This window comes from Aethalodelphis obliquidens, unplaced genomic scaffold, assembly GCF_003676395.1.
Source record: "Aethalodelphis obliquidens isolate GAN/ISIS:26980383/991018 unplaced genomic scaffold, ASM367639v1 scaffold23, whole genome shotgun sequence".
In the NCBI taxonomy this organism is placed as follows: domain Eukaryota; kingdom Metazoa; phylum Chordata; class Mammalia; order Artiodactyla; family Delphinidae; genus Aethalodelphis; species Aethalodelphis obliquidens.
Genome location: NW_020837967.1, coordinates 3296191 through 3311699, shown reverse-complemented (window position 1 = coordinate 3311699; position 15509 = coordinate 3296191). Strand labels below are relative to the sequence as shown.

General features: G+C 47.7%; 1 protein-coding gene across 2 annotated transcripts in view; it reads left to right on the top strand.

Moving 5' to 3' along the window:
- Window positions 1-15245, top strand: part of ITIH5 (inter-alpha-trypsin inhibitor heavy chain 5) — a 73504-nt gene extending 58259 nt beyond the window's left edge. For both annotated transcript variants that reach the window (XM_027121578.1, XM_027121579.1), the window contains 7 exons: window positions 419-587; window positions 4005-4314; window positions 5347-5903; window positions 8778-8831; window positions 10821-10937; window positions 11658-12035; window positions 13585-15245. In XM_027121578.1, the coding sequence (XP_026977379.1) occupies window positions 419-587; window positions 4005-4314; window positions 5347-5903; window positions 8778-8831; window positions 10821-10937; window positions 11658-12035; window positions 13585-13874 (1875 nt within the window). In that variant the 3' untranslated portion in view covers window positions 13875-15245. The remainder of the gene's footprint in view (window positions 1-418; window positions 588-4004; window positions 4315-5346; window positions 5904-8777; window positions 8832-10820; window positions 10938-11657; window positions 12036-13584) is intronic.
- The last annotated feature ends 264 nt before the right edge of the window (window positions 15246-15509 follow it).

Here is a 15509-nt window from a genome sequence, read left to right as displayed (position 1 = left end):
GCTCTCTTCAGAGAAGCTAGAAAATGTTGCAAATAGAGAATACAGCATGTTAACTGGGTTCTGAATGACGAGGGCCTTGTCAGATGAAACAAGGGCATGAGGCAGTAAGGAAGAACATTCCAGGTCTAGAGAATAGCAGTGGTGAAAGATACAGAGGCTTGATGCAACGTGGATTCCAGCAGATGTGATGGTTCATATATGAAACACCCATTCGTGTCTTATATAAAATTGTAACATATTAATGATGGGTTTTTTTTCCAGCTAGGTGACAAAGTTCCTTGACATTTATCCGAGTCCCTTTACGTAGCAGGCACTTAATTTTAACCCTGGGATTGTCCCCGGTGTGCAGTTTCCAAGCCAGGGGACGCGTGGACTCATGCGCTCAGACGTGACTGTTTTTGCTTTTGTGTTTGCCTAGACCAAAGATGCCCTTTTCACGATTCTGCATGACCTCCGACCCCAGGACCGTTTCAATATCATTGGATTTTCCAACCGGGTCAAAGTGTGGAAGGACCATTTGGTGTCAGTTACTCCCAACAATATCAGAGACGGCAAAGTCTACATTCACCACATGTCACCGACCGGAGGTAAGCGCGCATCCTGCCTTGCCCATTCGCCTCGACGGGATACGTGAGTAGCTAACTTTCTGCCCAGAGACAAGGGTTTGAAAGCTGACGCTGATCACAGGAAAGGAGATAACAGGGGAGAGCTTTCCCAGGAGCTTGTTTCTCCTCTTCCAGGCCCCAAACTAAGATGGTCAAGTAAGTTAGAGGGGGAGGAAATACCTGATAGGTTTTGGAGCCTTTCCTGGTTTATCTCACGGTTCCCAAACAATGCAGCTCTTTTTGTAAATTGTTTTTTGGGGTGGGGAATGAAAGCCAAATGGGTGATTCAGTGTTTTGTGTGTTTGAATATGAGCACCTTAGGAAGCAGCAGATGAAGCTGCCCTCCTGAGCCGTTAGATCCCTTGGACCCCAGGTGGCCTGGGCCGTGCTCTGGGTGGAAAGGGGAGGACTCTGAGGTTTTGCACACTTGGCTGGGGGGTCGTGATGAGGTAAGTACGCAGACGCGGGGAAAGGTTAGAGAGTCAGAACAGCGTGTTACCAGCTGTGCTGGATGTGAGTTCCTTCAACCCTGGACACAGAGCTGACTTCTGCTGTTACATCCATCACTAGGACAGTGGATGTGTGGCAGATGCCCAGTATTGGAGTGTTTATTGGACCTGAACCTGACCCTTTGACACCTTTTTAAAGGCCCCTGTAGAGACACCATCTCCTGGGTGTCTCAGATAATTCTGCTTTGGATACCTGGAAACATAGAAAACACCCATTTCTGTCCATCCTCTTCCATCTGAGTTTCTCATCGCTCATATATTTGTTATTTTCCATCCAAGGCAGAGTTCTGGTTTCCCCAATGAACTTCATTTGGAACTTGATCTTGTTTGGATGGAATTTCGATTTACAAATGGGATTTCCTACCAGTCTCTACAGCAACACGATCTAGTTACTGTTTTACTGTAACTAGATAGGAGAAATGAAAGGTTATAGTTAATATTATAGTGATGATCTACAGCAGGAAGTTGACAAGATGGTCAAGTCTTTGAGGGAAGAAACTCTCCTTCATCTTTGTTTAGCCCCTGTTTCCTGTCATAGCTCCCGACCTACAGTGCATACCCAAAGAATATGCATTAAAAGTATTTAAATTATTTAAATGGTTCTGATTGCTATGAGAATCCTTTGTGTGTGGGAGGTGGAGATAAAGCTTTAGAAAACAGTTTTGTGTATTTTGGAATCTAAACCATAGAAACCTTATTGGTTTCCTTTATTTTTTCTTGGTACTTCATTGTCCCAACCTCTGCAGGTGAACAGAAAATTAATCTACTTCTCTCAGAAAAGTGTCATTTCAGGAGATGAGCATAGATTCTGAAGCCAGACTGTCTGGATTTGAATCCAGCTCTACCAGCTATGAGTCATTTAACCTCCTTTTACTTCAGTTTCCTCATCTGTAAAGTGAGGATAATAATGGACTTGTTATTAGGATGAGATGAGTTAAAATATTTAAAGTACTTAGAAGTGGCTGCACATAGGAAGTCCTCTCTAGGTGTCAGATATGGCCATTTTACCCAAGTGATCCCTGTTGCTGGTGCACTTGGGTCCTTTGATGACCCTGGGGAGCTCTCGGCGGAATGGTTGTGTCAGCTCCCTGGGGAGAAAGCCCCCCCGCCGTTGTTAAGCATGCGGGAGATGCCCCAACTTAACGGATGTTCAGTACCAAGCCGTGCTGTGCTTTGGTGTCTCGTGTAAGAAAAGCTAAGTGTGTCCTTTGCCTGGGCTTTCCTGGGCTTTAAAATGCAGTGAGAGGGCTTCCCTGGTGGTGCAGTGGTTGAGAGTCCGCCTGCCGAAACAGGGGACATGGGTTCGTGCCCCGGTCCGGGAAGATTGCACATGCCGCGGAGCGGCTGGGCCTGTGAGCCATGGCCTCTGAGCCTGCGCATCCGGAGCCTGTGCTCCGCAACGGGAGAGGCCACAACAGTGAGAGGCCCGCGTACCGCAAAAAAAAAAAAAGAAAAAATGCAGTGAGAGATTTGGCATCATTGTTACATTCTAGGTTAAAGAGAAAATAAACACCTGCATTTTGGTTCATGCCCACATATCCAGAGGCAGCGTGAAACTAGGCTGGGCATTCATAAAGGCAAGTGAGTGAACCCAAAGAAACGTTAAATACTGTGTCAGCTGTAACTTTCCCTTACGTTCGGGCCATGTGTACATCTTAGAACGAATTATCAATGTGTTTGCACAGTCACAGTCATATGTATTTTAGCCAGAAATTCTGGAGGATGGGAGGCAGTGGGGAAAATTGTCTGGTTCACTCAAATATGGTACATTTTGCAGGGAGATGAAAATCACTCCAGTCAGGGGGATGGATTGTGGTGATGGGTACACAACTTCATAAATTTACTAAAAATCATTCATTGTGTGCTTAAAATGGGTGAAATTTTTGGGACTTCCCTGGTGGTCCAGTGGTTAAGAATCTGCACTTCCTGTGCAGGGGGCACGGGATAGATCTCTGGTTGGGGAACTAAGATCCTGCATACCCACGCAGCTCGGCAAAAAAAGAAAAAAATCCCTAGCGACCAAAATGCGTGACATTTTTGGTACGTCAGTAAGGCCATTAAAAAAAACCCCAGTGGAGTCAGAAAAAGGAAGTACGTATTCACGGCTGCAGTAAGAACTCTCAGTTTTTCTTGACGATGGTAGAACAGCAGCAGCAGAGTTGAATGAAGTTCTCAGCTAATCCAGAAACCTCACGTTAGTTGGCAGTTTTGACTTCCACCAGCCATCCGTCTCTCCATCCCCCAAGCAAAATACCTGTCCAGCACCTCCCACAGACACTGTCCCCGGACTTTAATCAGAGCTGCGATGACAAGCGTGTCTGAATTAGAAACGGCAGGGGTAGGAGGTGTAAACTTGAAAGCCTTCGCTTGGTGGGGTCCTAACAAGCAGGGGTGATCCTGAAAGGGCAGGAAGCAGGAAAGACGACAGCAATAATAAAAAAAAAAAAAGTGAGTGCTTTAACCAGCATCCTCCAGCCCCAGGACACAAGTGAGGTCACCGCGATGGTCTCCGCATCGCCACCTCCTCGTTCTGTGCCGTTCCCTTCCCTCTGGGACGCTTGCTTTCTCTGAATTCCTGCACCCAGCACCCTCCTTCCCTTTCCAAAGTGATTCTCCAAAAAGGAGGTAGAAACCGTTCATGCTAAGGGAGTGGAGACGCCTAAGCTGAGATGCCATCAGACACCTTCAGGACAAGGTTATATAATTCTCTGCTGTTCCTAGTCATTTGCCAAGTTTCTAGCAGTCTTTGTGACACGGAGTCACCCCAGGAATGCAGGTGGCTGCTTTCCCCACGCGTCACTGCTGCAGGTGCCCGTGAGGGGCCCGAGAAGGTGTGTCCAGGTAAAGGAGGTGGCGAGGCTCCTCAGGTGTCCTGTTCTATGTCCTGCAGGCACGGATATTAACGGGGCCCTGCAGAGGGGCATCAGGCTTCTCAACGACTTCGTGGCCCACAACGACATCGAGGACCGCAGCGTGTCCCTGGTCATCTTCCTGACAGACGGGAAGCCCACCGCCGGGGAGACCCACACCCCGAAGATCCTCAACAACACCAGGGAGGCCGCCCGGGGCCGGGTCTGCATCTTCACCGTGGGCATCGGGGCCGACGTGGACTTCAAGCTGCTGGAGATGCTGTCCCTGGAGAACTGTGGGCTCACACGGCACGTCCACGAGGACCACGACGCCCGCGCCCAGCTCATCGGGTCCGTGGGTCTGTCTGTGTCCTCGGGGTGGGGGGCAGGCTCAGCGGGAGGCTCGGACGTGAGGACGGACCCCGAGTCTGATCATCACTCCTTTCATGGGAGACATCGCCATGGGTCTTGAAACTGGGTGGATCTGGGTTCACGTTCTGGTCCTGCCTTGTGACTTGAGGCTTTAAGACTGTCTGTGCCTTGGTCTCCCCAACTGTGAAGTGAGGATTCTGGTCAGATGATAGAATTTAAGGGGAAAACCTACGTGAAGTATTGGCAGGACGGCTTTCACAGGTTAGGTGTTCTGTTAGCTCTTATGGTTATAACTGTCTTCCTGACACTTCAAAGCACTTCCTCATCTCAAGACGCACCTCAGAGATACTGCAGGTCAGTTCCAGACCACAGCGATAAAGCAAATATTGCAGTAAAGCGAGTCCCACAGGTGGATTGCTTTAACAGTGCACGTAAAAGTTATGTTTACATCACACTGTAGTCTATTAAGCATGCAATAGTGTCACGTACATACCTTAATTGAAAAATACTTTATTGCTAAAAAATGCTATCATCTGACAATGCAGGATTGCCACAAACCTTCATTTTGCAAAAAAATGCTAGGTCTTCGAAGTGCAATAAAACAATTTATGCCTGTATTTACTCTAATTCCACCCTGAGAGGGAGGTGGGATAGGTAGCGTCAGCTCCACCTTGCCTGCTAGTTACAATGATCGTGTTTTTATGTTGAAGCACAATGGCCAGTTGAAAGTGGTCGCTGACTGTGCTATGTTCTGGGGTGAAGAGGAAACCAGGATTTAAGTCTGGCAAACGGCGAGGGAGCTTGTGAGATAGTGAGTTCTCCATCACCGATGGTGTTCGAGCTACAGCCGCACGGCCTCCTGTCTGAGATGTTCTGCTGGGTGGAATGTTGGACTTGGTTGCTTCTAAGATCAGATCCGCCCCCCCAAGACAGCCTGTGATTTCCTCTGGGACGTGACCTGCCTGCAGCTAGTGCAGGCCCCGATCCTCCCTCTCTGTTCCTCCTCTCCAGGTTCTACGATGAGATCAGGACCCCGCTCCTCTCGGACATCCGCGTGGATTATCCAGCCGGCTTGGTAGAGCACGCCACCAGGACCCTGTTCCCCAACTACTTCAACGGCTCCGAGATCATCATCGCGGGGAAGCTGGTGGACAAGGAGATGGACCGCTTGCACGTGGAGGTCACGGCCAGCAACAGTAAGAAGTTTGTCGTACTCAAGAAGGACGTGCCTGTGGAACCCCGGAGGATGGGGAATGACGTCCCGGGGAGCCCCAGGCCCAAGGGGGGTGGCCAGGAGGACCCGAACCACCTGGAGCGTCTCTGGAGCTACCTGACCCTGAAGGAGCTGCTGAGTTCCTGGCTGCAGAGTGATGAGCAGCCCGAGAGGGAGCGGCTGAGGCAGGAGGTACAGGCTCTGGCCTTGAACCATCGCTTCCTCGCTCCGTTCACCTCCATGACGCTCAAGTCAGCACCGCGGACAGAGACCCCGGAGGACGCCTACGGCACGTCGGCGGCCACAGGGCCCGAAACGGTGATGCAGAGCCTGAGGGGCGCCCACCTGCAGCCAGGTAAGGGCACTCTCGGGATGGCCCTTCTGTCTCCTTTTCAGGCCAGGTCGTCTGTTTTACTTTCTCGTATTATAAATCTTATAAACAGTGTTCTCTACCTGCAGCTCCTAGCCTTCAGAGAGTGGCTTAGCTTATGTTTGTGTTGTTATAAACCATGGATCTCTATAGAGAAATTCGAGAAAGTCAAGCCAGTCTATCGATAAATCATCAATATTGAGTGCCTCCCGTGAACCAGGCACTATTGGAGGCACAGGGATGAACAGACAAGTAAACAAATACTCATTTTTAAATGCCTTTCTATAGTTTAAGTACTTCAATTATGTCATTTTATGCATACGCTTGATATTATTTTCCTGAGAAAACAAAATATTTTATTTTATAGATAAAATGAAATTTTATTATATATTTTATTTACTCATAGTTTATTAATTTTACTTATAATTTTCTAAATTAAAGTTTTATTTTTTTAAATTTTAATGATTTTGTTTAGAATTAAATAAAATTAATAAAATTTTATTTTATTATAGATATTATTATATAGGAGGAACTAAGTTCTGGATTCTCAGGAGAATCCAGAGTTTAAACAGAAATTCTTATTATCTGTCTCAGTGCCATTTGTCAGGGGGAAATTAGTAGCACCAGGAATGGGAAAAGGACAGGAAAAGTAATCCAACCAAAGCAGAGGGTTATATTCTCAGTAAAATCTGTTTATGGAAAACAGCACTTTTTTATGTGTGACATTTTTCTTAACTTCCTGTCAGGTGCACACGCCCTAAGGTGAGGGAACTGACATTAACCCTGGGCCTCATTTGATCCTCATATCCTCAACTCTGAGAATCACCTGGGCATGGTAGGGAGAGCACACGGTTAGGATCCAGACAGAGTTTCAGCTCACGGCTCCTCCTAGCCAGCTGTGTGGCTTGGGGCAGGTTTCTGAACGTCTCTGAGCTTCCATTCCCTCACCTGTAAAACGTAGATAGTAATCTCTTCCCTGAAAGGTTGTTGCAAGGATTAAAGGTGTAGAGGCCTTGGTGTATAATAAGTGTTCTACACATGTGAGATACCCTTTCCCATGAGGAGTGTAGAACTAGAAATTTATTGAAAAGTTCAGACCTGATGTAGGGGTGAAAAATGGTATGTTGCCTTTTTAGAAAGAGTGGAACTTGTCTTAGCAAAACTAGTACAATATTTGTTCTGATGAAAAGGATGAAAAGTAAGTTGCATGATGTTGTTACGTCATGCTACAAGATCCATGCCACATCCAGGGAAGATGGCTTTTTGAGTAACATCTTGATTCCGTGTCAGCAACTCAAATCTCAACAGCTTCAGGAGAGAACAAACTCAAATGACATGAGACTCAGAGGGCCAAGAACACAGATGAGGGAATAACTGACTGATCGCTCAGAAGGCTTGTTAGACATAGGATTTCCCTGAAGATGATTTTTTAGTTTTAATTTTATGATTTTGTTGAGTGTCTGTGACAATTTAAGCCACCTCAAAGCAGCCGTTCAGACTGAGATGTCGTTCCGCCTTCGTGGTCAGCCTGATTCTGTCCGTGTCTGGCTGACCAGGGACCAGTTAGAGAAGGGGGCGCTTAAAAAACATTGAGGGCTTCCCTGGTGGCGCAGTGGTTGGGAGTCCGCCTGCCGATGCAGGGGATGCGGGTTCGTGCCCCGGTCCGGGAAGATCCCACATGCCACAGAGCGGCTGGGCCCGTGAGCCACGGCCGCTGAGTCTGCGTGTCCGGAGCCTGTGCTCCGCAATGGGAGAGGCCGCAGCAGTGAGAGGCCCGTGTACCGCAAAAAAACAAAACAAAACAAAACAAAAAACATTCAGATACTGTGATCTTCATTTTCTGGGGGGGCAAAAATCAGTTAAGAGGAGCATAATCTTAATACAGACAATTTGAAATAAGATATTAATTTTATTTTATTGACAGAAAGTAATTTACTTTTAGGTTATTCTTTAATTGAGTGTTTATTTTTGCCTGCTGCTTTGTGAATTGTACTTACACACATGGCTATAGACCTGGATTATCGCGTTATCTTTTACATTCTTGTATATTTTCGGTTGTTTTAAATTGCTATTTTGCAAAAAACACATAACGTAACATTTCCCATCATAACCATTTTTTCCATTCTTTCTTTTTAACTGAAGTATACTTGCTTTACAGTGTTGCATTAATTTTTGCTGTACAGAAAGTGATTCAGTTATATTCTTTTTTTGTAATATTCTTTCCCATCATGGTTTATCAGAGAATACTGAATATAGTTCTCTGTGCTATACAGTAGGGCTTTGTTGTTTATCCATTCTCTATACACAAGCTTACATCTGCTAACCTCAACCTCCCACTCTATCCCTCCCCCAACCCCCTCCCCCCTGGCAACCACCAGTCAGTTCTCTATATCGTAACCATTTTTAAGTGTGTAGTTCAGTAATGTCAAGTATATTCCCATCGTAGCCATTTTTACGTGTACAGTTCAGTAGTGTCAAGTATATTCCCATCGTTATGAAACAGATCTCCAGAACTTTTTCATCTTGCAAACCTGAAACTCTGTCCCCATTAAACAACTTTGCTTCCCCCCTCCCCCCATAACTATACCTTAAGAATGATAGAATATTTTCTCCTATTATATACACAGAAATCACAGACAAGAAGAATATTATCTAATTTATAGAGGAATAAAATAGTTACGCCTCGTCGTTTATACCTTCACTTTGTGTTGCGAGGCCAAGAGCTTCCTTTAAAAGAGATGTGTTTAAATTGTCACAAACGTATCTGAGAGCTGTACCTGACTCCTCTCAGCCCTCTGTACCCTCACTTCCTCCTCTTTAATGAATAACGGTGGTGGATCTCTTCCTTCTCCTCTCCAGGACCTGCTCTCAAGAAACCGTACACCCCAAGGATTAAAGTCTCCAAAACCTCAGGTAAAGGAAAGAATGTGCTGGTGTCTGATTTGAGAGTTGAAATGTTTAGGAAGCAGATGACCAGGAATTTCCCGAAGCCAGTTAGAACATCAGCTCATAGGACGAGATGTGAGGACCCATATTTATTTAGTGCAAACCGGCAGCAGGGGGCAGTTCTCAAAACCAGGATCGTCATTAAACCATCACATAAACCCCATGGGTAACACAGTCCTGAGGAGCCTGGCAGGAGCCCTGATAGAAGGGTGGGTGGACAGAGCTACACATGCGTCATGATTGAGCTGGAAAGACATTTGTTTTTAGAGATCTGAAGTATGCTCGCTTCTAACTTCTGGTGTTACAAATATCTGTGACAATGCAAGGTTTTTAAACATTATTATTTTATTATTTTCATGATCCTTGGCTTTAGAAGGGAAGACCAGATTACAATACCCTAAAATTTCCCTTGGCCATATTCCTGGGATTATAATAAAAATCTGGATGGAATAAGGACACAAGGGCTGGGTTTTATTCTTCAAATGTACACATCTGCCTTTGTAAGTCTTTCTTATTGCCTTGCTGCCGACGTGCTGGGCGTCCAGGTTCACGTAGCCCAGGACAACCTGGAGATTAGCTCTGGGGAGAGGAAACACATGGTCTCCAGTGGGTAGCGTGTTGTTCCTTTGAACACACATGCTTTATGGAATGCAGGAAAACTTTGCTGTTGGATGCAGTGTGGAGTAATGACTTCCAGACCTCTCCTCTCTTTTTCGGAGCAGGCAGCATCTTTCCTTGTAAAGGGATTTGGAAGATTTGAGTAGAAATAATATGGTATGAGCACAAGAAACTCTCAGAGAACTGTCACGTAGTTATATTCGTACCCACAGAGTGCCAAAAATACGGACTTTTATCTTTAACGGGTGTTATTTTTTTCATCTACAAAAGACCCATACCTTGTATTTCTTTATGAAGTTGCCATTCACTGGGTGCTTGAGGCACTTTACAGTGAGTTGAACCAGATTCTTCCAAAGGCCCTTCTGAGTCACGCTGGGGACAGAGAGGGTGTTTCAGCAGTTCCACCAAGAACATTAATTGGCTTGTAGCTTGAAAACACTTGAACTCCTGGCGCCTACCCCCCACCATATACAAATGCGTATACATTCATGTACACGTGAAGTAGAGAGGGATTCAGGAACACATTGTGTTTGGTGTGCAAATTAGAGAGAAACTAATGCTCCAGTCTCGCGAGAAAAGAGAACTGACGTAAACTCTTGGGAAATATTTTGTCTGTACAGTAAGAGGCAAGACTGTTCATCTTTAGCAGAGGCAAAAATGAGGAGAATGGGTAAGGAACACGGGCCAGCTAAACTCTGTGGTCTTCTCCGCAGACACAAATTTGAGAGCAGTAAAGGCAGTAGGACCCAGAGGAGGGATTGCCACTGTCATCGCTGGCTGCACCACCTGACCTCCCGTCGACTCTGTGTCCTTTACTTCTCACCAGCCCTAAACGGGGCTTGGTCATTACTACTCATGCAAGGGCCGTGTCCATCTGGTGCTGTGAATGACTCAAGGGCCAAGGCACTCTGGTCACAGGACAGGAAGTTCTCATCCCCATCTCTTCACTGGGGAGGGCAAAGGGGGAAGAGAGTGATTAGCGGAAGCCGCACAGGGAATTGAAGAATGTGAGCTCAGTGGTCGTGGGGAGTGTAGGGTGATGCCCCGCTTCCCTCTGAAGTTCAGTTGTCTCTGTTTGACTGCAGTGTGGTGACAGGAGCATCATATTTGAATTTAGGGGACCTGCATTCAAATATTTACTTTCCACGAACTGACTGCGTAACTGGTGCATCCCTTCACCTCCCAGCCACCTTCCTCGCGTAGACACGGGGGATCCGTTGTTGACAGGGTTAAGTCAGTAACTCATGAGAAAATAGAAGAAGGGTGCTTACACAGAGAAGGTGCCCAATAAATGTCTTTTCTTTCTTTTTCTCTTCCGTTCTCATCCTGTTCTGGCAGCGGATGGAGACCCCCATTTTGTTGTGGATTTCCCCTTGAGCAACCTCACGGTCTGTTTCAACATCGATGGACAGCCCGGGCACATCCTGAGGCTGGTCTCTGATCATGCGGACTCTGGTGAGTTCTGCCTAGAAAGTGAAGGAACTTGAGTTTGGGGAGTGAAAAAAAAAAACCCTAATCTTTGCATTCTACCCCCCTGCTCAGTGGTGTCCCAGGGTCTCCAAATCAGGAGCAATGGAAACTGATGGGTAAGAAATACCGTGTCAGGGCCACACAAGAGTTTGGGGAACTATAACCAGACACTGGAATGAAAGGAGACAAACATGTCAACCCCCTTTTTTAGAATTTTTATTTATTTACTTTTTTTTTCACTTTAAAATTTTTATTGGCATATAGTTGATTTATGATGTTGTGTTGGTTTCAGGTGTACAGCAGAGTGAATCAGTTATGCATATACATCTATCCACTCTTTATTTAGACTCTTCCCATATAGGTCATTACAGAGTATTGAGTAGAATTCCCTGTGCTATACAGCAGGTTCTTATTAGTTATCTATTTTATATATAGTAGTGTGTATATGTCAACCCCCTTTTTATGATATTTTCACCCAAACCTACATCAGCTTCTCCTACCCAGGACATTGGTCAAAAATCACTCATACCTTCATGCATTCGTTCCTTCCTTCCTTCATTCAGTGGGCACTGAGTGGTCCCTACGTGTGAGCGGAAGTTCTTGGTTCTAGAGGTACAAGAGAGGAAGGAAATTCGGATGAGAAGCCCTCTTGTGAAAGTGGGGGTAGTTTTTCTAACCACTGCTCTCTTCCCCCCCGCCTTCAAGGCGTGACGGTGAACGGAGAGTTGATCGGGGCCCCCGCTCCCCCAAACGGCCACAAGAAACAGCGCACTTACTTCCGCACCATCACCATCCTCGTCAACAAGCCCGAGAGGTCCTACCTGGAGATCACGCCCACCAGAGTCATCGTGGATGGTGGGGACAGGCTGGTCCTCCCCTGCAACCAGAGCGCGGCCGTGGGGAGCCAGGGGCTGGAGGTGTCGGTGTCCGCCAATGCCAAGGTCACCATCGCCATCCAGGGCAACGTGGCCTTCGTCATCCTCCTCCACCTCTACAAAAAGCCAGCCCCCTACCAGCGAAACCACCTGGGCTTCTACGTCGCCAACGGCCAAGGCCTTTCTGGCAACTGCCATGGCCTGTTAGGTAGGTGGCTGCTCTCCACGCTGGCTCACAGCACAGAATTCAGTTTCCCAGAACGAAGCTGATGCTGCCCGTGTCTTTACTTGGTTGAGAGTTTCCACAGGAATGTGGTCCTTATGAAGCTCATGAAAAGTCTATTTCTTTTTCTTTTTTCTTTTTTTTGGGCACATGGCCAATTTTTCTTTTTGCTTTTTTCAAATACAATTTTTAAAGGTTACACTCCATATACAGTTACTACAAAATACTGGCCGTATTCCCCGTGTTGTACAGCACATCCTTGAACCAGTCTTACACCAATAGTTTGTGCCTCCCACTCCCTTCCCCCTCCCCCCTGGCAACCACTAGTTTGTTCTCTCTGTCTGTGACTCTGCTTTTTTTTTTTTGTTATATTCACTAGTTTGTTGTATTTTTTAGATCCCACATATATAAGTGATATCATACGGTATTTGTCTTTCTCTGGATGTATTTCACTTAGCATAATGCCCTCCAAGTCCATCCGTGTTGCTGCAAATGGCAAAATTTCATTCTTTTTCATGGCTGAGTAATATTCCACTGTGTACCACATCTTCTTTATCCACTCGTCAGTTGATGGACACTTAGGTTGCTTCTGTATCTTGGCAACGGTAAACAATGCTGCTGTGAACGTTGGGGTGCACATATCTTTTCGAATTAGTGTGAAAAGTATACTTCTTGCTTCCTGACACTTTTCTAGAATAGGAATGGGCTTATAAACTAATTCGCACAGGCCTTTGGGGAAGGGGAGCAAAGAAATGAGGAGCCCTTCTCTCCAGGTCTGGTTCTTTACTCTCAGGGAGAGGATGCAGACACATCCCATGGCCCAGCACCAAGTGGAAGATGCATGGCCCCTCCCGGGCGGCGCCCCCATGGCTGGGAGCCTCGGGCAGCCCACTCTGCCTGGCTTCCCTCCACGTGCAATTTCATGTGGGCACTTTTCCCACAAGTAAAGAGGGAGCCTCTGCCAGGGCTCAGATTCCCTGGCACTCGAGAGGGATGCGTCTCTACGCAGCTCGCCTGGGAAGCTCCGCTCCCAGACGCAGACTGCTGTCCCTTCGGCCTTGGTAGTGCCCTCACTCGACCTGGAGGATTCTGACCCTGCCTTCCACACCCTCTGCCCAGTGCACACCCACTAAGTGCACACATGGAAGGGGTCCTCCAGAGGGAGGAGAGCGGGGAAGACCGGACCCTTCTTCCCTTGTTATTTGCCCCCATCTCATCCTCCCATCTCAGTAGGAGACTGGGCATCTCTTTTTGTGGGTTGGGCATCTTGCCCGTGGTAGCTTCCAGAAGTGGAGGCCACTACCAATACACTCAGGTCTCTCCTCCCCACACCCTCCCCGGACACTGGAAAAGGTGGAGCAGCTCTGGGAGACTCCAGCCGAGGACCACAGTCACTGCTCTGATGTTATGCAGCCCCTTCCTCTGGGTCACACCCGTGCATTTGCTGGCCATCGGTGCCCGAACTGAAGTTAGATTTTGTTCAACCACGTTGCTCGCACTTGACCTAGACCTGATGTCTCTTTTGTCCTCTCAGGTCAGTTCCTGAACCAGGAGGCCAGACTCGCCGGGCTCGGCAAGAGCCCTGCCCATCCTTCCGTCCCTGAGACAGGTGAGAGGTCTGAGGCCGTCCTCGAGGTAAAAGGACACCAGGTCCCAGTGGTGTGGAAGCAGAGGAAAATCTACAACGGGGAAGAGCAGGTGGACTGCTGGTTTGCCCGGAACAACGCCGCCAACCTGATTGACGGGGAGTATAAAGACTACCTGGCGGCCCATCCTTTTGACTCCGAGACCACCTTTGGCCCAGGCACATCCCGGGGACTCTGACGCCAGCAGCCGTAAGGCAAGAGTGTGTGACAGGGAAACGTCTTCGGGGACCCCGTGGTGTGGTTCTTGTCGCTTGGCAGGTAGCCGCCGCCCAGGACTCACCCCTGGTGGCGGGGAGGTGTAACCTCTGCTTGAGCAAAGGGTGGGGTCAGGACGTTGAAGCAAGAATGGGATTTCCTGCTCTTCCCCTCCCCCTCCCCCATCTCCAGTAGAGAACAGTGGTGGCACCAAAGGGACCAGTCACAGCTAAAAGCAAGTCTCTATCTTATACCCGCTGGCTTGTCCATCTCACTGCCTACCACAACGTGACTCTGATGAAGGAAGGTGGCCATCAGGTCTGTTTTCTCTGTGGAAATGGCCAGGCTTGGGCACTCTGCTTTTTGCCTTATACTAATGCTTAGGCATCTCTCCTCCTAGCCCGCTGCGTTCTCCGGATGTGCGGCCAACCTCTGCCTCAGGGGAACCTCTCCTTGGGCCCAGGCCACGAGTCATGAAATAGCATGTAGATTTGATCACTGTAAACCATTCGGTCTTTTCTTAGGAGAGGATTTTCTTCTACTGTGATGTCTTGCCCTTGAAAATTTGTTTTCGTTTTTTAAAAATTGACTCAAAATAGAGACTCTGCATCCCAGATACCGGTATTTTTCTAACGGGCTTTGTAAATCACTTAACTTCGCTGTTGGAGATTCTCCTATTTATTCCAGAACGCTGAGCGCTTCTAATAAACAGGGCAGCCCACGTGGGTGTATTTCACTGGCCTGTCTCAGTGCTGGAGCATCGGCCAGCAGCGTGATGAATCTTTCACTTGGCTCTTCAGCCTTGGTCCTGATTCCGACCTGATTTGCTCTCGGTCCCCCAGGAGGTGATAAATTAGGCTCTTGCAGAACTGGGATGGGGAGGTATTGGCAGCACAGAGCCGACCTACAGGAACCAAACTGCATGTTCCCAGCAGGAAGTGCGGACATGCTCACAGATCTAAGGAGCCCTCCCACATCCCAGACATGCGAGGCCAGGAAGTCAGCGTGAGCAAGAGGCTTTGGACAAATCTGATTCCATCAGGGAGGGGTTAAAATCAGGGGTCAGGGTGGTGTCAAAAGTCAATGACTGTCAGTCCTCATGGTGGAACCTGTGAAGCCCGTCACATTATCAAGGGGAAGGGAGGTTGATGGTGGTCTTGAGACCTCCTCTCTCCCCCTCCTTCCCGGCTTTTTGCTGGACCACGGAGGTTCAGTAAGCCTGACCCTCACCGCGGTCAGGACGCAGATGGACATGGGGGGCACTGGAGCCGAACAGCAGGGAAAGGAAGGTTTGGGTCAGAGACATGGAATATTTTGACGTGAGACCGAATGAAATAAAAGCTTTTGTGCCGGCTTCATGGAACGTTTCTTCCAGTAGGGAGTGACTCTAGAACTTTCATGCCATGTGGAAGCAGACAGCACTAGGAGAGAAATCAGAACTAAGAAAATTGTTTACCACCTTTGCCCTTGCCTTCCCGTTTTCCAGTGGGAAACATTTGAGCAGCAAAATGACATCCACATGTGTTTGTGGACCAAGTGGCTGCAGGAGTTCAAGTTAGTGCCTGGGCCGTCGGGGGTGGGGGTAGGGGGGCGGGACCGGTTGTGTCTCAGAGTCTCC